Source organism: Oculina patagonica, chromosome 8 (assembly GCF_052425735.1).
Source record: "Oculina patagonica isolate OP01 chromosome 8, crgOcupat, whole genome shotgun sequence".
NCBI lineage: Eukaryota > Metazoa > Cnidaria > Anthozoa > Scleractinia > Oculinidae > Oculina > Oculina patagonica.
Genome location: NC_135765.1, coordinates 16,082,092 through 16,106,373, shown reverse-complemented (window position 1 = coordinate 16,106,373; position 24,282 = coordinate 16,082,092). Strand labels below are relative to the sequence as shown.

The following is a 24,282-nucleotide window of genomic DNA, read 5'->3' as shown; positions in this document are numbered from 1 at the left end:
GATGGGTGTATAGCTGCGGATCTTATATGTCATCGCTTATTAAATTACATATTTACTCCTTTTAATTAAAGACAAGACAAATGAACAGAATGAACTGTAAAGGATGTGACGGTGGAACTTGTAGTTGTTCAACGTGGTTTGAAGAACTTAAGGCTGTTTTTGTTTGTTTCGCAGTTTTCTTTTGTCACAAGATTAAGTTTCTATAATGTAAAAATATGTATAAAAGGGAATTTGCAGTGGCATTTCCAAAGAGTAGCTCTTCATCTACTGTCTCCAGATCGAGTTGGAATTTAGAAGTGTTGCTTTTTGTGGAGGGAGGAAACCCGGAGAACCCGGAAAAAACCCTCGGAGCAAGGCGATAACCAACAACATCTCAACCTACATATGACGCCGGGTCCGGGAATCGAACCCGGGCCACATTGGTAGGAGGCGAGCGCTCTCACCACTGCACCACCCCTGCTCCCACTGTGTAGATCGCTTATAACGTTCAAATCTTTTTTTTTTTTTTTTTCCTTTATTTTATTTACAACACAAACATACTAATACTTACATAAATAAATGTATATAATATTACAAAAAAATTAAGACGCGGAACTCACATTAACTATGCTTACAATATTTACGAGACTTATGTTTTAACAAACTAAAGCTACGATTACACTTTCAAATCAGTTACTGCTGATAATGGGTTTTGGTTTTGTATCACCAGTTGTAGACCTCTGGTGATTGGTGATTGGTGATTCGATCCTCATAGTTACAAATAGAAACAGTTCTTTGATTGGTCCACTCTGATCGGCTGTTGTGTTGTTTGATGGTAGCCAATCTCAGTTCCATTGTTCTTGTTCATGGTCATGTTGTTTAGGTGCTTAAATTGTTATGTAAATGGTCTTTTAACTCTGCAGGTATCAGCGCGGTTCATTGACACCAAAAATAATAACAATGCTAATTGTTGTGCAAACTGTAAATGTAACGAAAATCAAGCTAAATATAACACTTTACTCCACAGTAAGTGTATGTGGGGGGGGGGGGGGGGGCTATGTAACTTCCAGAATATTTAAGCAATCACAATGAAACTTATAGGATGTATAGTATGCCCAAACATCTTTCTTTTGGTATTCGTCACGTGGGATGATGAAGTCACATCACGTGACAATTACATCATTATTTCAAAACAGCCGCCATCTTGGATTTCAAAAATTTTTCCAAAATGCCAGAAAACCACCGAAAAATACTGCAAAGTACACAAAATCAATAAAACTGTGCTTAAAAACTGTAAAAAGGTAAAAATTAATTGCATTTAAGTTAATTCTCATTAATAGAAACAAGAAAATTAAAAATTTGGGAAAACATGCCCATCAAAATGCCGTTGCCATGGTGATGTCAATTTCCTGACACAACATCCTATCCTACCAAATTATTTCCAGATGAATTTTAGATAAACTCACAAAGTTTGGCAGGGTTTGGTTGAAACTTGAAAAAGTAATAGGCGTTCAAAGTCAGCACGGGCCTCAAACCCCCCCCCCCCCCCCCCCTCGGTCTGAATAGGGTTAAAGGCAATAACCTGACAGACCTGATGTTGAGACGTATTGAGCCTTACTAGAATAACTGAGCATTCATGCACAGGAAGACTTAACGAGGTCTTGCGAATGATTCCGAAGATTTTCGATGCTTAACCGAATACTTAGTCGAAGATATTATGGAAATATGCAAAAACATATCTCGTAGATTGAAAATGCCTGTCCTAAGATGTTCAAGATTCCCTACGTGTGCGCAAAGATTTGCGCGATAGAGCGAATATATGTGAACAAAAATACTAAAATTTGTTGCGCTCAAACGTAAGAAGGATTTGTCCGAGGCCAGTGTCAGGTTATTTCAAAACATGCCGCTTTTCAGTAGGATGGCTGAATCACTATAACTGCAAATCAGAAATCGGGTTTTATCAGACCTATGACCCAAATGAACACTAGTCTGTCCCGCTTTTGTGCCACTCGCCAGGTCAAATACTTGTTAAGCTGAGCACGAGGTCACTTCCTTGGAGAACATCTCAATGTCCTTTATATCCCAGATGGGCTGGGACTAGAGCGGAATCTGTTTCTTATCATGCAAGTCAGGATTCCCATATCAATGTTATGTTTCTTAAAATGTTTTTCACTGGCCGCCCAACAGCTTTCTAGCTTTAGGCAAAAACCAAAATTAAGTAAAGTTGATTTCTAATTCATTATTCAAACCACGTGGATGATCTTCATTATTCAAGTGGAAACTCAAAACTCCGATCAAAGTCATTAGACCTTAATAAAATATTGTTTGCTGGAGCTGCACTTATCGTTATAACCAACTACGTTAAACGACCGATCACTGTGATTGACCGATCTTCTTGGATAAGACTTCATTTTACCCTCACGGTGTCTCTCTCCATGGCCATGCACCCAGGGCAACCTGACAGAATGCTGGGGAGTAGCCTGTGATGGACTAGCATCCCATCCAGAGAGAGGGAAGGGGCTGATACTCCTAGCCATCTCATACTACAGGAACCGAAGTCAAACGCCAGGGTTTATGAGCCACTAGGCTTGATAAGTTTCTTCTATCACTTCCACCACCACCACCACAACTACTAAGAACGGCAGCGACGCTAAGTGAAAAATAAAGTTATGTTTCTACAAGAATACAGAATACGAAGCATCGGCCGTCGTGGTTGCGTTCTTCACAATACGCAGAACTGGGTCATTTCACGTTGTGTTTTGGAGAGGACGGCTAAGAAATTTAATGTAAAACACACATCGTGAAAAAAAAAAACACAGCAGACCACACGTCGTGGTCTGCTTCTACTACGACTACAAACAAAGACGACGATGCTAGACATTAAGGGTTACACTCTGTTAAAGCATCGTTAACATAGCACCTGCCTAAAATACCATTGGACAGGTGTAACATGCTGGTGTGACTTATCAGTTGCTGAGCAATAAATCCGGTATTTTACTGCCAATACAATATTAACTGATATGCGTGGTATTGCATATTCTCCTCTAATCACGAGTTATGCCATTTTCTTTGGGCAAATTAATCTTCAGAGTATCTTTAAAATATTTAGCAAGCTTCTTCGCCGACAACAACAGAAAAAAGTCGTGCGCTGTTCAGTTCATTGAGCCGTTTTGAAAACAACAGCGCACGGGTCACGCGGCGGGTCATCCCTAGCGGCAAGATATCCTCATCATGCACATGGCCTCTCGGTTACAGAAGTAGACTGTTCACATCCCTCTATTTTTTCGTATTTGTTTTCCGATCGATGAGCACAGGGAAAGAACGGCGAGAGAACTGGACGCTAGTGCAAAACGGGGTGCGCAAGGGGTGTCCACAGCCTCTCTATTTTTCAACGCAAAAAGAAGCAAGAGAATCGGCGAGCAAAGCGTGCGTGAGAATGAAGCGCGGGAGAGAAGGGAAATGGTAGTTAATAGTTGGGCCAGCAATTGGACCATTTCGTATCGAGATCGGTAGTACATATATTTTTTTAGATGAAGATTATAATTTTCTGTAGTTCTTTGGTTAAAGGAATTATTTAAGAGAGTAGAAGCAATTATTTGTTTGAATTTGTACAAAATCGCCATATTTTATACATTTTAAACATTGCTGGTGGCAAGCAGGTACTAGAAGTTCTTTGACCAAAATTTACGCGATTAGATGAGAGCTTTAAAGTGCCTTAACACTTGATAAATCGATTTTCTTATAAGATAATGCATATTTTATTAAATGACATAAAGCGCTACTTCTTTGTTCAAGAGACGGAATAGCACCGGAACAACGCGCTATGTTAAAATTCTGACTTGATACTGGGGAAGGTTACCGGTCCGAAACAAAGAAATTGGAATAAAAGGAAGACAAGGGAGTATAAGATTCAATTTTCTTGTATATGTTCAAGTAGAAGAGGCAGTGGCCTTCTACTTTGCGGGCAGTGCAGCCAGTGCTATGAATATAGCGGTCTGGGTTTAGGCCAGTAATGAACACTGTGTCATGTTCTTAGGCAAGAGCCTCTCCCCACCCAGGAGTATAAATGTGTACAGGCGAAGTCTTAGAGGAACCAAACAAAACAAATCAATAGAAAACGACCGTTTTCTGTTTCATATCCTTATGCAAACAATCTGTTTGAAAGTTTGAGAGAATTTTAAAGTGGTTATGGGAGGCTCGGTGGCCTCATGGTTTATAGCCGATTGGACTCCGGATCGAGCGGCCCGGTTTCGAGCCCTTATCGGGGTCTCATTGTGTTGTTTTCTTGGGCAAGATACTTAACTCTCATAGTGTCTCCCACTCCACCAAGGTGTATACTGAATGGGTACCGGCGAATTTAATGCTGGGGGATAACTCTGCGCTAGACTAGCATCCCATCTAGGGGAAATAGAAATACTCCTAGCTAGTCGCTTCATGCTACGGAAACCAGAATATGCTCCGGCCTGATGAGCCACTAGGCTCGTATGCAGACTTTAAACTGCCGCTGGGGTAGACATAATCGGGATAGCTCAGTACTGACGCGGGCGCCAATTTTTATTTCTTGTTTTATTTTACATCGTCATCAGTCGTCATCGATAACAGTAACATCAATGACACCAGGAAGTTTATCCAGTTTCTTTGTGAGCGCTATTTTCAGTCTGTTAAGATATTTCTTCTTCCAGTCAATCTTCTCTTCCGCTATTCTCTCGTTAGTGTTTTTAATTTTCTTGATTAGTTCAGCTTTCAGTGCATTGATCCGAGACTGTTCGTCGTCTTCCAACTGTTGGTTTAAACTATCTTTGTTGACATTTTTGTGATCGACCGAATCTGGTTTTAACGATGGATTCATTATTTCGACTTCATCGTCCGTTTCATTTTTGACAGCCTGGCACAGCTTGACGAGCTCTGTGATGCTCTTTGATGGTCCTTCATTGATACAACCCTGCTGATCGTTGACGGTCTTGTCTTTTTCGTTATTTTCAGTATCACGAGAAGAGTCTGGAATAGAATCTCGTGTAGGGGGTGAATCTATTATTTCAATAACATCTTTTGTTCCATCTTTGTCAAGATGATTTGTCTTACCGACCACACATGACTTAGAAACCTCGCCAAGCTTAGCAGCCTCGCAAGGCTTAGCAACCTCGCCTAATCTAGTAACTTCGCATGGCTTGGTAGCCTGGCAGTGTTTATCAATCTCGGAATTGCCTCGGACTGTTGCTCCATTAATGCCGCTCTTCTGACCACTCACAAACGGGGGCACGAAACGCCATTCTTGTGGTGAACTCTCTGGAATGTGATCTACGGGAGTGTGAATCGGATTTAACGTATTGTTGGCAACACATCGTTTGTCAATTTTTGGAACAGTTCGTGGCTGCAAGTTGAGGCTGTAAAATCGTTGACCTGAGAAACCAGTTGCTAAACTAGGGTAACTGGGCGAAATTGGCGCCGAATTTTGTGGCACAACGCTGCAAAAGCGGAGTTGCTGACTAGAAGTTATGTTACTGTTCACAGGTCGTCCAGTCTCCTGCGACCAACCGTTAACCGTAGCAGCTGAAGAGATTGGGAACGAAACTGCAACATTTCCAGACTGATTTGAATGCAGTCCGGAAACCGTGTTTCCGCTGTGTGAAAACTGCTGGCCAGCATTTTCGGACCTGCTTTCTTCGTCTATGACTGAATCAGTCGCATCAACGTAAACGGAGTGCCGCTGATCGATAACGAGTGCAGTCGCAGTTCTCTTCGGGCTGACGTTCTCCCCATCTGTTGACCGACTGATTACTCCGTATGATATTTGAGAAATTACTGGAGTCGCGCTTGCAACAGTTGAAGGTTGCGTTACTTGAGAATGTTGGGTCGCCGTTCTTTCTCTTTGCACAGAATGAGTGTTTTGGGCGGAACCGTCAACTCTGGTTAAAAGCTCTCTTAACTGCCGAAATTGAGTATTGTTCGAGGCAATCGTTTGCTGATGCCGTTTCCACGACTCGATTATTTGCAATACTTTGTCACTGCCCTGAGCTTCTCCATTTGAAAGCAAACCACCTTGTAAAAGATTAACGTTGCGTTGTGCCGCATCAGAATGAGGCTGTGAGTGTACAACACCGCTATTTTGAACCACACTTTGATTTGGATGATACCGCTGTCCAACATCGTCCATACCTAAGTTATTACCTACACTGGCAACAATTCTGCTGCTAGTGCTATACCCATCGGCATGCGCAATTTTTGGCCCCACAGAAGCGACGGTACATGGAAGTTGCTGAAGTGGTCTAGCCATCTCTTGACATCTGTTAATTGATGCGGTCCTATTAAGTACATCATTTGTAACATTTTCGTTGTTAGTTTGCCTCCCCAATCCCTGAGGCCTTGTGTTAACTACGTTTGTAAGTTCTGAGGAATCGCTTCTTGTCAAGACCGGTTTTTCACTCGATGCCATTTGATGGGCGATATACTTCATCAACTTTCTTCTCTGTGCAATTCTATTGGCATTTGTTGCCAATGCACTTCTGCTACCGAGACCAGGAAACGCAGGTCTATTTGAGTTGTCTACGTCGATTGTTTCTCTACTAAAGTCACATTGCCGACCAGAAATAACTGTGTTATTTTCACTGTATGGAATTTGTGCTGTGGTGTTCGTATATTGTTGTTGACTTATTACATTCGTAGTATTATTCCTCGGTTGATTTATATCTACTAAGCCTCGATCCACGATAAACTGTTGATTGCTCATAATGTTCGAAGAGGTATTCGCACCACTGGGGGCCTGAGAACGTACGTTGATCGGAATTGCAGTTGAATTCTGTAGTGTACCGTTAGCAACCACTCGGTGCCTATCGGCGTGCGCTTGTGAAGGAAAACCCTGCTGACCAGCAGGTACCGGTGGCCTTTGTCTGTGCCCGGATGATTCTGCTCTTAGAACATTTGTCTGGTTTGCCAGCTGCCTCCTCTGTATACGCATGTCACCGTATGCAGTTTGGGGCTGACCTAATGTTGCAGGCGCAGTCCGCTCTCGAGCATTTGTAACATCAGACGTGTGGACGAAAGTATTTTGCACTTTCGTGCTTCTAATTTCTGACTGCGTAGGGTTACGCGTGGTGATTCTTTGATAAGAAGGATGTGTTGATTGCTCTGTAGCGATCGATGAAACATTTGTTGTTCCATCTGGCTTATCTAAAACCCTCTGCGGACCAGTATCTACACTTGTCCTGCCATTTTCTTGAGATCCGGTGTTTCCTTCTCTTGGAGCTTTGGCTAAAATCGAAGTCTTTCCCGTGTTATCGGTATGAATCAAGTATGACTCTCCTTTATGTTGATAACGCCTTACAGCAAACACTTTATCTTTTATCACCAGAAACATGTCGCTCTTACCATCGTCTTGGGTAAAGGTAAATAAAAGATCGTATTGTTTTCCTGATTGGAAATTTGTCGGAGACTGAATAGGGGAGTTCCTTGGAATTTGATTCGCAGGGGACGAGGTCCTCGGATCTACTTCATAAATATTGGGGGCTTCTTCCACATTAACAGAGTCAATATTTTGATTTTGACAATGTATCTCGAGCGCTGGTGGTGAACTTGTTGTCTGTTGGAAATCATGATGCGATTCTACTATTGGTGAACTTGACGAAGGCGTTGAGATCGAGTGAACGCCGACAAGTTTAGGAAAGAAGTTATGGTCATATGCAAATCCTTCGCTTGTTCCGGAGTCTAGACTTTTTATAGTCCTTAGAATTGGCTTTGTTGTTTCAACCTGAACTTGGTCCGCAATGGAGAGCACTGATGTTTCTCCGTTGCGTTTATCAACGGAGGTCGACAATGCTTCAAGACTTTCATACCTAGTTTTAACTTCATTCGCATCTACAGCAATGTGAACCGAGCCATTTGAGTGCCTTTCTTTACGTTCAAAAACTACTGTGTCTGCTTGGGCTGATGAAGGCCTATTCGGACTATTCGCGTTGTCGAAATACGGGCTATTGTCCCCCAGAAACGAAGTGATATTTTCGTAATTATCGTTTTCAAATGAATAAACCACTTCATTCACGATATTCTGCAGACTCGTTTTACTTGAAAGAAAAATTCTTTCTTTATCCTCACAGAAGGATGGATCATTCTTTTCCTGCTTGATACGCTTTACATGGGGCGTGGTCGCCTCCTGTGGGCTGTCAATCAAGGGGCGTTTGACTGTGGAACCAAACACGGGTGATGCAAAATGACACGTTTCCTCTGTTGAACCATGTTCTTGTTTCACGGTGCACGTGGAAAGGGTTTCTTCATTTTTAACGATATTACTTGGAAACAAAAAAGCAGGCAGCTCTTTGTTTTGCTGCGTTTGCATTTTGCTGTGGGTGTCACCAGTACCAGTCCTCTTTCACTCTCTACTCCCCTGCACGTTTATACCAAAGATAACAATTGCATGCGCTTAGAAGAAAGCAATACTTGTGCCATCGAAGATAGAAGCAGAGGACGAACTGAGAATCGCCTTGAAATCACTTTAAGAGGCATTGACTCTGTGGAATAAAATGGACAAAAGCGCTCATTAGAGAAAACTTTTTTGCGATTTTTACGATTTATTATCTTTTACTGGCACGGGATAGGGCACTGCGCTTGTAAATCAAGAAGTACAGTCAGCCCTCGTTAAAGCGGACACGCTCGGGGCGTCGTTAAGTGTCCGTAATAGCGGGAGTCATTTCCAGTCAAACCTCTTCCGCCGGGGATATGGATTTTGTCCGTGATAGCGAGTGTCGGCAATAGCGGGGTGTCCGCAAGGTGAGAGTTGACTGTACCGCCAGTCCTTAGGATCGTTATACACAGATGTCGTTTCTCCACAATATGATAAATTTTAATATCCGCACAACTCGTAAGCCAGACAGTCTTTCTTTTGTTTAATAACGGTGGTACTGTAAAGCCAGTAAGGTTCGTCTTGTGAGTTGTCCTGTTACTTCCTGTTAGTACCGTGCGTTTTATAATTATTGAGTTCTTATGGATTCTCATTCAGGAAGTCACCCAAGTAAATCACATAACACTTACGGAAGCAATATCTCACAGCTTGAGGTCATGTGAGGTGAATCTTACACTGGACAGAACCAATGAGGGATATATGAGGAGGTTGAGTCATAGCTTAAGTAAGAATTGTTAATTAGCTGAGAGCAAAGGTAAAAGAAGTCATTGAAGCGGATTAGCGCTGAACTAAAAGCGTTGTTTGTTGAGAGCTTGAAAACACTAGAAAGGCGACCCAAGAGAGCAGGTGAAAACAGGTGGAAGTATTTCCCGCGCATGCAACTACGAGTCAATGGAGTGAATGGAGTATATGTATATTTATTAAAAACTAGCAATGGTATATTGCGATACCTTCTCATATCCAACGCGCGCTCGAAGAATAATTGTTAAATATACTAGACAATCTTATTGAAGATCGTGAAAAGACAAATTTGGAGGTGTTGGAAGTGATGTGTTCTTTCATGTTATAGCATTTCAAGTCCCATTAACTGTATGGAGGAAACAGCGAGTTGACTTTTCGAACAAAGTACTAGTATTGATAGAGCGGAATAATGACACAATGCCGTGCACAAAACAAAACAGAGGAGTTTATTGAATTTATCTTGACGCCCTTAATACTGTGATTAAACGTATGATACGGCTTCCTACATAAAATACGACGACCTATATGCTTCTGATCTTTTTGTCTTTGTTACATAAAGGAACCAATTTTAATTTTTTCCCACCCGCCAAAGTTTACAATAACCCTGTGAACAGTCGTATTGCTATCAATATTACTAGAAAACGTTTATTGAGGTCGGCGATCGCGTACGATCAAAGCCACTTGTTTTAAAACGCATCTGGAGGGGGATGTATCTGATACTATCTATTGGTTAAAATTTTTTACTGTTCACAACCTCTCTATTTTTCAACACAAAAGAACGCGAAAGGCAAGTGCGATCGGGAAAAACGACGGGGTGGGAGAAGAGGGGAAGAGAGCGAAGCTCCCCCCCCCTCCCCTCGACCCGCCTCCCGTTTTGTGCTGGCGTCCAGTTCTCTCGCGATTCTTTTCCCGCGTTGAAACGATCAAAGAAAAAATACAAGAAAATAGAGGGTTTTTCGCGATCGCACTTGCCTTTCGCGTTCTTCTGTGTTGAAAAATAGAGAAGTTGTGAACAGTCAAAAATTTTAACCAATAGATAGCATGATCAGAAACATCCCCCCATCCAGATGCGTTTTAAAACAAGTGGCTTTTACTCAAAAGCGTTTTGTACGGGGAGGCTCCGCCCCAAGCTCTTACCCCTTACCCTTTTATATACCATTTTTGCCAGAAATTGTACCCCTTTCGTATACCTTTTAATGAAAAAAGGTACCCCTTTCATATACCTGAAAGTCATGGTATAGACTAAAACATGACGTTTTCTTGTCATTTTCAAGTAGCGCTTAATAAATTAAAGTAATACAGCCATAAATTGCATCTGTTCGAAATATTTCAATTATAAAGGCCCTTTCAAAAACCTAAATTACAGATTTCCACACCCTTTCGTATACCCAAACTTGTGAAATCCCTACCCTTTTATATACCTAAAGCCTGAAATAGGTACCCCTTTCGGGCGGAGCCTCGCCGTATATACGTATAGGCCATTATAGGGAGTACCCCCCCCCCCCGGGGCATACCCTTTTGGAACTCGTGAAATCCCTACCCCCTTTATATACCTACAGCCTGAAAAAGGTACCTCTTTAATATAGGGAGGGGGCATTCCGTACGCTTTAGGTTGTTAGGCTCGTCTGAAGTTTAATAATTTGTCTTAGTTTTCTGTATTTATCTTGACGTATAATACCGTAAAACTCCGGTTATAAGCCCTGGGCTTATACAACTTCGTAAGGGGTTTTGTGTGGGCTTATAAGTGGGGGGGCTTATATCCGGGAGGGCTTATAAGCGGAATAAAAAAAAACGTTTCGAAACGAGCCACAGGAGTGTTGATCGAAATACGTTTTTTAGTTAAAAACGCACAATGAGGCAACATTTAGCCCTGTTTAGTACTGTCGTCCAGCACAGGGGGGCTTATATTCGGGGGGGGGGGGGGCTTATAACTGGATGTATTTTTTTGTTTCCAGGTAGATGGGCCTATAACCGGGGGGGGGGGCTTATAACCGGAATTTTACGGTATGTCTCAGACGATCATCATTGCTGTCGTTATTCTCTTTTACAGCCGTTATTTTGGGTCGTCACGCTCGGTTCCAGAAGCGTTGTGTGACGACATAAATAATGGCTACCTGTGAAATTGACTTAAAATATCACCAAAATTCTACACAAAACTGGGTTCTTCCTCTGAGCTATTGGTTCGACAAAGTTATATGCCTTGAAGAATCGTCTTCCGAGCCGGGATGTTTTTACTCAGAATGTAGTAAATTTCTGTGCACGTGCGATCGTAGCCTGCGTCGATCGCCGTGTTCAAAGTGTAATATATTTTTACATATGAATATATATTTTTAACATACAAAAAACGCGAGGGAAATATGTTTAAAGTATCAAATACAACAAAAAGAAAATAAGTGGTCTTTAAAAGGAAGTAAAAAAAATTGTCGTTCCCACACCGGGAATCGAACCCGGGCCACGGCGGTGAGAGCGCCGGATCCTAACCACTAGACCATATGGGATCTGACGACAAAATTGGGTCCAAGTTTATTACTTCAGCCATTTACGTCTGTTTACGTCCAGCGTCGTAATATGGCATTGCACAATCCAATCACCTAGTTTTGTTACCTTTATAATTTAATGTCGCATTGCATATCACCGAATCACTTGGCTTGTTCTGAATCAATTGACTACATGTTTATTATTTCACTGACTGACTTTGCTGATTTTGACTCGCTTGAAATCAATGTCAATTTTTGTAGCGGAGTCACTTACACCTATCAGTGCACATATACACTTACCTCGTTTTTGGCCCTGCTTATTTTCTCGAATTTCAGTGTTCCGCTTTGATCTTTCGTTCCATCTTCACCGCTTCTCTTTCGGCCCGCGTTTATTCGGCACAAAGACTTTAAAATATGAAAAGTGCTCATGCAAAGCTTTCGTACTTAAGCGCTTAATTAAAATAGATTCTTCAAAAACAAGACGCAATTGCAAAATGGTTTTCCATTGATATTATCAGTCTGAAGTGTGTGGGTTTTTTTTCAGACAGTGGAGGCGAGATCTTCAGAGACTTTAGCGGCTATTTTGGCCTTTGAGAGCGCGGTGATTCTTGCTTTTCACTGGCGGCGAAGACCACACACAAAAGATAATTGATCGGTACTCAGTTTTGCATGTAATAAGAATTGTTTACCTAAGAAAAGTCTTTGTCCAAACAAATGTGCGCGGAAAACAATGATTCATTAGATACACAGCTGTCTTATTTACTTTCGCTTCCTAAACACGAGCTGTTCACGTGATTTCGGCTTATATAAAAGAACTCCGATTGCAGTGAGTTACAGCTTGAGAGGCTGTTCGTGAATAGACGCGTTTGAAAACACCTCTTTAAAAAAAAATTAATTCAGGCGGATATACTGTATTGTAATACTGATACTAACAAAGAAGCATTGTTTTACGATAGTCGAAGGAGAAACCGTCGGTTTTGAGCGAAAAGCTTAAATTTTAGCGGGATTTTAGGTCTGCCTATTAACTAAGGCTGATGAATTTTGACAATGCACTTTTATAAAAAAAAGAATGCAGCTGTCTTTACGACTCTCCTGGCCACGACACGTGCTTCTTTTGTTTGAGTTCAGTGGCTTGACAGGTAGCCAATATTGTAACTGTAGAGAGCGTTCATAACAATACGTCTACTTGTCTGCTCTAAACGCTTATAGGCTGATTGTTAAATCAAAGTAAAATGATAACTGAATCATGACGAGCTACCGGAAGAAATAGACCAGTAAATATGCTAAACATTTTCAATTAAAAGAGCGTGTAGCTGACGTGAAACTCTCAAAATTGACCAAATTCGTTTCTGTAGCCGTACTGAAGTACTGATGATCGGAGAAATAGACCAAAAGAGACTCGAAATTCTAAGTCATCTGACGACTATTCAGTATCAGGTCTGTATAGTCAGCTGTACAGTCCAACGAAGCTTTTATCATACAGGTTTCTTTTGTCACAAAACTATCTTACAAACATGTTTAGCATATAGTAAAACCGCAAAGTAGTGCAACACAATGGAACCCGTCCGCAAGTGTATTCGTTGGGAAGAGTAGCTGTCAATCACAAGGTAAAGTTTTCTTGAGCACGTGATTTTAAGAAGTTAAGTATCAAAGTCTGTGGAGCTTGAAAGCTCTGTTTATCCAGTTTTGTACACGCGAAGATGTAGTAGTAACTAAAACATAACAACATAATCCTCTTCGCGCCTAGGAGGCACATAAGGCTGAGACCAGAGATTTCCATTGCTCCCTTTCCATGGCTACCTTCTCAAGTTCTTTCCACGTCTTCCCTGCTGTTTTCATTCCCTCGATCGTCCTCCTCCAAGTCTCCCGTGGACGTCCTTTCTTCCTTCTTCCACTATCCGGTGTCCATCTTAATGCAGTTCGTGTAACTAAAACGCAGTGTAGAAATAAGGATGAGAGAGATGAGCGATTCGTAGTTAACTGAATGTGCACAATTTTACTTCATTTCTACTTCAACGAACTGAGGCTAGATTAGACAGACTTTGAACGTACTTAAAAACTTGAAGCAAAACAAGACCCCTATAATATAGAGTATAACAAATACTGCATGGTAAGCCAAAAACTGAGAAAAGGTCAGAAAAGACCGAGTATTAAAAACTCGGGATCAAACACCTAGCCCAGTCTATCAATACTGAATTGCTTTCAAGTAAGATAGACACCTATCGTTTTCGAAAAAAAAATGATATTATTTTAAAAAGGTGAAGAAATCTGATTGCAATATTTTTATTAGTTTATTAGAAAGAACTTGCAATTACGTCCGCGAATGTGCTAGCCAAATTTTGGACATTGGCCTTTGGACCAGTTCCATCAGGCCGAGGGCGACATAAGTTCGAGGACAAAGTTCAGTGAAGGCTTACTGGACTTTGAACAGATCATGTGATTTGTTGATCTAAAATTTCAAGAGAACCTAATTTTAGAAATAATACCTCTAAGAACCGGCTGTAAATTACCATAATATAATATTTGAAAATTTAAAAGTATGACTGTTTTGTCAGCGAAGCGCGATGCGAAGATTTTGTACAATCTTTGTGTATAAATAAACTTGATTTGAAGGGGGAAAAAGTTTTCACGAAACTCGGCACTGAAGTTCTATTTTGACGTGAAATGTTTTACGAGGGATATAATTGAGCTACTTTCACAGATAAACTTGACCAGATGGCAAGACTCACTTTTGCATCATTTTCAGGCCGTCAAGCATCAATTTTGTTATATTTACTTTCCTGGACAACGCTTATCGATGTAGCCGTCAAAACTATCCCCCACCTTTTTTAAAAAATAGGTCACCAAGGGTGACATGAGTCTAATGCCGTATGGCATAGGATCAGACGTCGTGCCGGTTTGGTGAGGTTTGTGTTCGGGAGTTGCAGCAGCTAGGGGCTCGGGAGATTGGATGAAAAGAAACAGTCAAAGACACAGAAGGAGTTGATGATCTTGTCCGTGAAATTGAAGAGCGTGACGAACATGTTCAAAAAGGGGACTCCATTTTACTCTGAACAGATTGCACAAGTACTCGTACGTGCACATGAGCCTCGGTAAACTCACTCATTCCTTCAACGCTGGAAACTAGGCTCGGCTCCAGAGCGAAGACTGTGGTTCACTCCACATCATTTTGATACTGGAACTTGTCTCGAGTCGCAGCGCGGCGCCGGGAATGCTCGCGGCAAACGCAATTTAGTCGCGTCTTGATACATCCTGTACATCTTTTTTTGATCACTGAATGTCACAACGGGAGTTTCTATTTTTTAATTTGTCGCGCGTCGCGTAATTCTCCGTCTTCTAGACTAACTGATAAAAGAAGAAACATGTCGAAATACGTCCTGTCAAGATGTGACGGAGAACTATGCGTGGGAACAAGTGTCGCTGATTGGCTGAGACTTCGCGTGTCCGTCGGAGTCTTCCACTATCATGTTTTCTACATACAGCGAACGATATCGATCCCGAACCATTCCCTGGGATGCTAACAGCTTTTCAAAACAAAGTCTAATGCGCATGCGCAAAGCGCACGCAAGCATAGACTCAAAAATTAATGTGATAGGCCTGGTTTGACGCGCTAATTAATTCGATTAAACGCCGCGGCGTTTATTTCGCGATTTGAGTGCGGCGTTTATTCGAGGGCGGCGATTATTTAAAATTCAAGTTATTCCTTGTAACACTAGTATGGTAACTGAACATTTGAATTTCAAAAACAGAAAAATGTTTTAGTGCTTGTCGAAAAACACATTTTCAATATCTTAATACATTTTTACAATTATCATTGCAATAGGAGATTCTTTTGAGGCTTGGTTAAACTTGATTACTACTGCATTTGCTTTTTGACTCTATAATTGTAAGAAATGCCGCATCATAATGCGGCGTTTATTCGAGGGCGGCGTTTATTAATATTTCTTCCCTAATGTACGGCGTTTATTTGACGCATGAGGGCGGTGTTTATCTGAGGGAGGCGTTTAATCGAATAAATACGGTACAGATGATGTACACTCTTTTTTTATATAAGAACCATTTTTATTAAGAACGTTGACGGAGGCTGACGTTTGAGAATTTAAGAAAATGTATGGGCTAAAATAAGAACCGAACTTCCTCAAGCTCAGCTAAATTTAACGCGTTCTTAAGCTTATAAAAAAATAAAGAGTGTATCAGTTTTTGCCTCCTCTCTGCAGTTGGTTAATTAAAATGACAGACAGCTCCAAATCATCTAGGTTTTTCAATTTCCTTCGGTTTAATTGTTTTTTGTCTCACTGACAACACACAAGACAAAACAGATGTTTTCTTTGTTCTGTGAAGGCTGTAAACTCGTAAAGTAAAGAAAAAGTACAAAGCCCACCGTTTATAGTGGTTGTGCAATGACTTTGGAATTAATTTGCGTGATGCTGTGAATTAATTTTTCACTGATGTATGCAGAAATCTGCCGGGCTAGTTTGGGTAAATTTTTAATTTGAATAATGTTCTGTATTTGCTTTAGAAACCTTCCGTTTGTAGAACATCGAAAGCTGTCCTTTTTTCGAAAACTGTCCTTTTTTGCCCTTTTTTTTCGACAACTTTCCTTTTTTTTCGCTCGGTCTGGCGCCCTTCGCCGCACGACGTTGGAGCTTCGCTCGATATCGCACGCTGTTTTCGCGTTCGCTCAACGGATTTTTTAGCGAAAAAGAGAAACTTCTCGCAGTCTACAGAGGTTACAACAGCTAACATAAGCGGAGGCAGACCGTTCGATTTTGCCTTTAAATTTTTGACCAAATACTAGTACTGTTTGGTAAAAAAAAATTCGGGAAAGAGCAATTTTTTTTATTATTATTATTGACTGTTTCTTTGCCAGTTTATGCCTGAAAAACAAGAAAGAAAAGAAAACATGTCAGAAGGTAAAAGAAAATGTTTCCGGTAGGGCTCGAACCTGCGACCTTCGGTCGGCCAGTTCAATCCATATTCCAAAATGGCGGTCCTCGATGCACTCATTGTTTTACGCGGACGTGATAACCACTACACTACGGCAACCACTGTGATCAAAACTCGGTAAAAATGTGGAGCGGTTTCATTGTTAGAACGGAGTTATACAAACTGCTTGAAAATCGATTGATAAAGAGCCGGTTTGTATTCTGATTATTTTGATAATGGATTGTGCTCCCAATTTAGTGAAAGGGTACTCAACAAAGGAGACTTCAACAAAAGAGATTAATGATAACTTTTGTGTGACCTTACTATTAAGTTGGAAGTGAAAGTGAACCTGAAAGAGGCGTTGCGTTACGTTGCGTGACAGTTCCAAAGTTAAGAAGTGAAAACTAGCCATTCACGGATAAATTGCACGTACGATTTAAATCTTTATGATTGGCTAAGAAGCTTAAAAACCAATTGAAAGCTGTGGGAAAAATTTTTCAACCGTGATGGAAGGTACAGTGCTGTAAAAAAATCTCAAGTTAATCTAGCAATGTTCGAGTTCCTCGTTTCCAGGTTTCCTCTCGCATATTTATTTTTAGTTCTCTGCTTAGCTCGCGTCTGTAAATGTTTTCTTCCGTGTTTATTTGGATTGCTTTCCTAGCGAGTCCGTTAAAATATTTTGTCCGCACCGTAATGCAGGTGACGGATCCTGAACGGACCGACTTGTTGGCTTCCACCGTTAAGTACGAATGGTACGAATTGACAAAGCGTTCGGTCCCTAGCGTTAATTAGCCAAGTCTTCATTATCTTCCGCTTATGAGAAGCAATTTATGGATCGTCAAGAATTGTGTCCTCAATACATCAATTCCAAGTACATGGCCGCTGTTAAACCATGCACTGAATTTAGATGTTCGCGCTTATCATGATCTATCGTGTTATTGATGTACATGGAAGTTTGAAGAGCACTCGTCGTTTTTTCCTCGCTCGCCCCCGTTTTTCCCTCTTCCCCAAGTACCGAAAACCTGGAACAGGCTATTGCGAAGTAAGAGTTGCTCTCGGCTATGCTCCTACGCATCTCTCGTGCTCTCCAAACTCACGCATGCATATTCATTTAGCAATTAGACTGCGAACTTTATAATAGGTCTCTGTCGGCTGTAAGTTGGCGTCTCAGGGGCGAAGTCCCGAGCCATCTATCAAAGTCAATAGCTGAAACCGAGAGCGAGCGGTTTTATTAACCTGTTTAACATAAAACATCGATAAGAATGACTTATTGAGGGTTTTGTTTAATACTTTTCGACCTCAATGCCTGACACAATGCCGCGCGCGCTCCAAGAGCCTACTTTCGATCGATAGTAGTAAGCTGTGTGGGCAATAAGATTGCGCGAGTTTTCTAATAATCGGTCACTGGGTTATGTTAATACTCGCGCGTACACGCCAAATAAACTTCGTTTAAGTATTTCCCGTTGTTTGCCTGTGCTTGGTCGTAAACTTGGTCGTGAACGTGAACAAGGAAGTAATGTACAACTGAAACGGGGTCGGATACCGGCCCTTCAGCAGCACGCGATGTTGTTTACAATTCTATATTGGGTTCTTTGATTTAACCAATCACAGTCTAAAACGTACGTGATCGTGTTGAGAGTTATAATTAGGTTATTTCCCGCCATCTGTCGTGTTCACTGTGCCCCCTACACTGGTATGATTTTGATTGGTTCGTCAAACAAAACCCACTAAAAGTTATCAAAACTGATGTCATACAATAAAAAGGCACTTTTGTTAGAGTGTAACGGTAGGGCGAGCATCGCTGTAAATAGCTCATTCAGTTTCTGATCACTGCAGTTAATGAGTCGCTGATACGGGGTTAAAGTTCTTGTTTTAGAAGGTGAGCTTTTTTTATTTTAAGTGAGTTTTCACACACTTGCAGTTGTTAGTAAGATCATGTTATCAACAGTATATTCAGTTCAAACCTTGGTAGAACAACTCGGTGAGTATTTAAAGTGATTCGCATCAGTTAAGCTACGGTACATGATCTGTTTTTGCGCACTCACTCTGTTGTGCTCAATAAGGGCATCTCAAGATGCTGCTGGAAGTTGATACGATCAATTTCGTGAGTAGAAACAGGTAATGACGAAAGCTTTCATCAAATTCTTTTGCGTTGCGGTTTTCCGTTCAGTTCACCGTTAAGTAGAAGTTTCTTTACTGTCCGCATTCACCGCATTCGATTCCAAGTTTGGATCATAACTTAATACTGACTCCGATCTTTAATATAGCCTGAAAGTAAAATGCCACCCGGCCTTAAGTGAAATCCATACAAGAAAGTGACCGTGAGATAGACGAAAATGTTTCTCTAAACTGATATCCCTAGCCCTACCCCTTCAGGAATACAGTTGTCAAGTTTGAAGCACTTGGCACCCAACACATATACATATACTCACAATGGTTCCACGTAATATGTTTTGCTACTTGGCCTCCCCACTGTGCTCCGGGGCGGTCACGCCGATCTGCATCGTCGCACGTCGGGCCCCCCCCCTTCGTCTCCCCCTCTGTCTGGTCCACCTCAGCGTGTTCTCTCCCCGGGTCGTCGGGAGTGCCAGTCTGATTGTGGGAGTCGGTCCATTCTCTCTACGTCCACTCTCGTCCCCCCATCGGGACGGACAAAAGGTGTAATTCATTACATATGCACGAACCCCACTCAGGTGGGGTTCGTGCATATTTATGAGCCTAACGACTGGCGTATTCGTGAAAACCGGTTTTCGAAGCCGACTCGAAACTGACTCGATTGCTCAGAAGCGATGTATAAGTCTGAACGAGCTGTAGCTTTCTAGTTTCGAAATAAGTTGACTGATAGTTTGGAAGAATGAGGCAACGGCATTCTTCGAAATCACGTTGGTTATGACGGCGAAAGAATACAACGAAAGGTTTTGTTTGTTTCGCGGGCCGACAAAGCTTCGACATACAATAGCTAGCATAATCTCACAAGGTTTTTAAAAACTTCCGCTTCTACAAGTTGACGAAGACGTTTAAAAAAGCAAAACCTCTATAGTTAATAAAACAATTCACGATTTAGATTGAATCGATGCGCCAGTTTATGCTTGCAATATTTTTGTGAGCGGAATTTTTTTGTTAAATCCAGCCGGTCCAATTCAGCTGGTCGAATCACACGCGCCGACCAGATTTTATCTTCCGATCTTTAACTAAAAAGTCGCAGCAAGAATTAAATCTCCGCTTAAACAAAGTTTACAAAGCCATTTATAACAGTGAAAAACTCTGTAGTTAAAAAAAAATGATTTTAAAATGATGCACCGAGTATGCTTGCTACATTTTTGCGATCGATTGTTTTTGTTCAGATCTAGCGAGTGTCAACACGCGCCGACCAGATTTTTTTCTACAAGGCTGTCAAGGGTGTTTACAACAGCAAAAAAATCTGTAGTCAAAGAAACAACTCATGATATTTAACAAAATGACGCGCCGAGAATTCCTGCGAATTTTTTGTGAGGGGGGCACTACTGAGGAGAGAAAATCTAGATTTTATTGACTAAAAATAGTTTTAAAAGGGTAAATCTTTTTTGACAGCTGCCAAAATTTATTTATAACTTAAGGGCAGACGAAAGGAGTGAAAACCGTGGAGGGTGGATAAAAACATGAATATAATAGCTTCATAATTAAAGACCCTCCCAAGCTTGCTAATTAAAATAATTAACGACGTGACACCGATCATGATAATGAATTAGCTGAGGTAATTAAGCGCTAAGAAAGTTTTAAAACCTCGTCCAACAGAAGGATGGTCGCATACTATTACTTTTTCTATTCTGTGGATAAGCTACTTAGTTCTTTCAATTCGACATAGACGGAGTGTGATAAATTGCGTATTTTTGAAACGCAGTGCAAAAGGTTCCGTGTTGAGCGTAGATTACAACTTTTTTTTTGTTTCGTCTATGCCAGTCATGCGCGTCGACTGGGAGAGCAAGTGACTAACTGAACTTGCATTAGGTAATTAGCCCTGAGGTTTCAATACGAGGGGGTTGGACCCCATTTTATAAGGCTAAAGGTATGTGCGGCACAAAACGGTATAGGTTTGGTCTAACCGTTTTGGTCTGAAATAGATATAGATTTTGACAATTTTCTGCTGAAATAAGTTCCTGTTTTGCTCTATGGTGTGGAAAAAAATTTAAAAAATGACATATTTTCTTTTGAAGGGGGCAAAACCCAATCCCAAAATGCCTGCTTGGGTGTGTCCCTGTCCCCCCCCCCCCCCCCCCCCCCAACAGGCTGGAGGCTTCTTGATGGGTACCACTGATTGAGGCACATTTTGAAATTTATGCGATATGATTATTTATACTTGGTGCTTTGGAAAGTTCATTTAACTTGGATCCGCCCATTAGTGGGGTGAAAAGGTAAACAGAGATTAAATGAGTTCGCTTGATCTATCTTCCAGGGTGGTGCCGAAGATGATTCAAAACAAGATCAGTCCATCTTTTTCTCAGTCCTACTGCGGCTGTGATAGATTTCATCCAAGACGCTGTGATGCTTCATGGAGTTTCACAGCTTCAAGTGAAAACCTTGCTCGCGCTAATGGGGAAGGCGGGCACGTGCCCAGTGCAGTCCAGAAACAAAGTCGTTATTGTAAGTTGATAAGAGTACTTTATTTGCACTTGTGTATATTCATACATATTTAATTTCACTCATGTTTGCCTATAGAAAAAATCCGAATACGTAACTCATTTCATACCTCAACTTGACACTATTAAATTGACAGAACAGTTAACTGTAAAATTAATTGTGCAATTTTAGCCCGCTTCGGGAGCATATCAGACTGTGATATTGTGCAATGGTCGAGCAAAGGTTCTCATCTTGATTGTTCAAGTCTTAGAAATAAACTGTTTCAGCTTAGACTTCTTATCACCTTACCGTTAATGGTGTCCTTCTTTTCACCCAGTGTGTTTAATTGGCAAAAGGCCGTTGATTCTGAACAGTTCTGAGAACAATTTGTTGAAACAACTGCGGCGAGAATCAGACTTGAGTCACTTGGCGCGCAATTTTTGACTTGATATTGGCTTACTCTCTTTTCCACATAGTTTAAAACTGTTTTACTTTTAGTCAAAGTTTTACAACACTTGGGTGGAAAAAATACAGAGTTATCAGCAGACAGTCATTTTGCCCAAACTATTTATGTTGTCTTAGAATATTTAATAGAGAGATTTGATATATCGTAGGATTGCAGGACAGTAGATAGAGTTTCCGATTGGGTTGTGTGCAGCAAAATTAAAACGAAAGTTTAACTTTCCCTTCCCTAATAAAACTAAAGGATAGATTTACATGAGTTTTCTTACTATTATAATGAGCACTTTTACGAAATCAATATGAAAAGAAAAACAAAAAATGTGTGCAATGTAGAAGTGATTTAAGCAATTGTATAACAAAACAATAAATGCGACGCACTCTGGGCGCTGTTGGCGCCATTTTAAAGAATAGGTCCTTGACGTTTATTGCTGTGTTTTCGCCGTCAAGTGCTCGAAATAGAACCAGGTATAAAGCTTAAAAGCTTTTCAAACTTCAAAATGAAAAAGTGTGTATATAGCCATTTATACCATGACATAGAAAATACAGCCAATCAGAATACAGGAAAGCCGTTGTATATTCGACGGTATTCAACCCAACCTTCCCATAGTGCGCTGCGACTGTATTCTCGACGAAATTTAGTAAGCGTATTTTCTATGGCATGGTATAAAATAGTTACACAACACTTTCTCGTGGTATACTATGGAATATCCCACTTGTCACTTATATTTTCTTGGCATACACACTCGCCTAAAGGCTCGTGTGTATACCGAGAAAATACAAGTGACTCGTGGGATATTCCATAGTATACCACTCGAAAGCGTTGCATAACTAGTATATACACTGTGCCTTCTCCGATAACTAAACTTTTCTGTTGTTTAGTTTTGATTGTTTCGTTTGATCTCTATCAACCAGCAACCTTTAAATTGGCGAGATGTTTTGTTATTTTTAGTCTTCCTACTTAAGTTTACAAGCTACGAATGAAAAATGAATACCAATAAGACTTAAAATTCAAAACAAACAAATAATATTGCTCCAGAGTCTGGTGAAACAATGTTTTCATAGATATTGTTCGTCTGAACCAAGAACCCATTAACTTTGTCATATATATGTTAATATTAATTTTGGCAGCCCGAAATCAATCAAGTTAAAAATACGTTAATTATGCCAAAGCGTTTTAGTCTTTTTTACCATCATGATCTATGTTTCTTTTCTATTTGATGTTTTCTTCTCAGTGCAGACAGATCTAAGTACTAGTTTTGCGTGACAGAACCTCCTTAAATAGCAATGACATTCGCATGACTTCTAGCATGACCAGCAGAAACTAAAAGCGTTGCACATATCGGCTGGCGGAAGTTGAAATGCTTTCGTGGCATGTAAAGCTTTTAATTAAAGAATAACTAAATTGTTCCTTTTGCTTAATTTTTTTAGTGGCTTCATTTACAACTGAAATGGCAAGCTTCAAATCTGCTGATAACTTTTTCCTTCGGCCGTTTTTAACCAGAGAAGAATACGCATATTGGAACAGCCGTTTTTGCTGTGTTTCATCTTCATGTTCATTCGTATACGCAACGAATCCAAAAGATTCCGCAACCGTGACCTCCGATGAGCACACAACGTCTTGTGTCAGGAACGCCACAGAATTACCATGTTGTGATGGAAGACGTCCATCTGGGTTCCCTGCAGTCCACGGAAATGGATTAAATAAAAACGGCTGCAGTGATACAAGAAATGGTCCAATGCCTTGTTTCCCAGAATTCATCTCATCCTCGACTAGCCATGGAATAATGAATGCCAGAAAGAGCCAGTGTCCCTATTCCACAAACACTAGTATAAAAGGAATTGCTAGTCAAGATAAGGAATTCAATGGAAATCCTCCCTCCCTCGAGCATTTAGTTCCACGTACCAGTCAAAAAGCAAACCACCTTAACAGACCATACTGTTGTGACACTAGGGAAATGTACGGCGTTCACCAAGAATCGACACCAACAAAACTGAGAGAGGAAATGTATGGAGAGTACCTTTGTGGAGATAAAAGTTTTGACGGAAAGCTTCCTCTAGTCCCATCGTCTAGTCATGAAGGAGTTAACCCAAAAACTGGACCTGCTATCTCCTGCGATTCGTCTAGTGCTTATGGCGTACATTCAGAATTGGGATCAGCTGATCGTTGCCAGATTAAAAGAAAAACCGCAAGTCCATCAGAACATGACCATTATTCGCAAGGAAAATGCAAGAAACATTGTATTGGCCATGATGTAAATGGATTTCACGTTTTTCAGGCACCAAGCGAGATTAAAGATGCGAATGAGACTTGGAAACCATATCAAAGCCATCCTCCAATCAGCAGCTGTTGCAGCAAGGATGCAAGAGACACGATCGATGAGTCACGTGACACTCGCAAATCACGTTTTCAAGACTGTGTGGAGAAAGAAATTAACACCATCACTTCCGAAACCAGATGTAAACCCGGAAGTAACACCTTAACAGAAACCGAGCCAATAATCATTGACTTAACTCATGACAACAGTAGCTTTGCGTTGAAGTCACGTGTTCCTCAAGTCCGTGACCAGGTCCCAAACGGTCGTAACAAACCTCTTGAGCGAAAAGACATCCATGAAGTCATCAAGACAGTCAAGCCAGTCCAAAGAAAGCTGATGACCAATAAAACAGCCTCTGACAGCGATGGTTGTGCTTTCGATCATGATTCTTTGC

The 24,282-nt window shown here is 41.0% G+C and overlaps 2 protein-coding genes and 1 non-coding gene across 7 annotated transcripts in view; 1 reads left to right on the top strand and 2 right to left on the bottom strand.

The window, feature by feature from the left end:
* Positions 1-4,526: 4,526 nt before the first annotated feature.
* LOC144661998 (uncharacterized) lies at positions 4,527-12,318 on the bottom strand. Of its 2 annotated transcripts, none has more exons than XM_078522731.1 (2): positions 11,890-12,318; positions 4,527-8,480 (listed from the first exon to the last, which is right to left on the bottom strand). In XM_078522731.1, the coding sequence occupies exon 2, from the start codon at positions 8,306-8,308 to the stop codon at positions 4,562-4,564; it is 3,747 nt and encodes a 1,248-aa protein (XP_078378857.1). In that variant the 5' UTR covers positions 8,309-8,480; positions 11,890-12,318; the 3' UTR covers positions 4,527-4,561. The 2 variants fall into 2 exon arrangements, with proteins under 2 accessions (XP_078378857.1, XP_078378858.1); XM_078522732.1 differs by lacking the exon at positions 11,890-12,318 and adding an exon at positions 9,001-9,926.
* Positions 11,539-11,610, bottom strand: Trnae-cuc (transfer RNA glutamic acid (anticodon CUC)). The gene has a single exon. It is a non-coding gene; the product is annotated as a tRNA-Glu (tRNA).
* A 5,949-nt stretch (positions 12,319-18,267) lies between the features above and the next one.
* Positions 18,268-24,282, top strand: part of LOC144662273 (uncharacterized) — a 7,055-nt gene continuing 1,040 nt past the window's right edge. The window contains exons 1-3 of one of the 4 annotated variants that reach the window (XM_078523048.1): positions 18,268-18,394; positions 20,948-21,135; positions 23,002-24,282. The exon at positions 23,002-24,282 is cut by the window's right edge and continues 1,040 nt beyond it. In XM_078523048.1, coding sequence (XP_078379174.1) covers positions 20,961-21,135; positions 23,002-24,282 — 1,456 coding nt within the window. In that variant the 5' untranslated portion in view covers positions 18,268-18,394; positions 20,948-20,960. Of the gene's footprint in view, positions 18,395-18,423; positions 18,634-20,947; positions 21,136-23,001 lie in introns of those variants that run through there. The other 3 variants (XM_078523050.1, XM_078523049.1, XM_078523047.1) reach the window with 3 other exon arrangements.

Bases quoted from the DNA above. Each gene is read 5' to 3' on its own strand.
- LOC144661998 (XM_078522731.1), bottom strand. From the start codon at position 8,308: ATGCAAACGCAGCAAAACAAAGAGCTGCCTGCTTTTTTGTTTCCAAGT.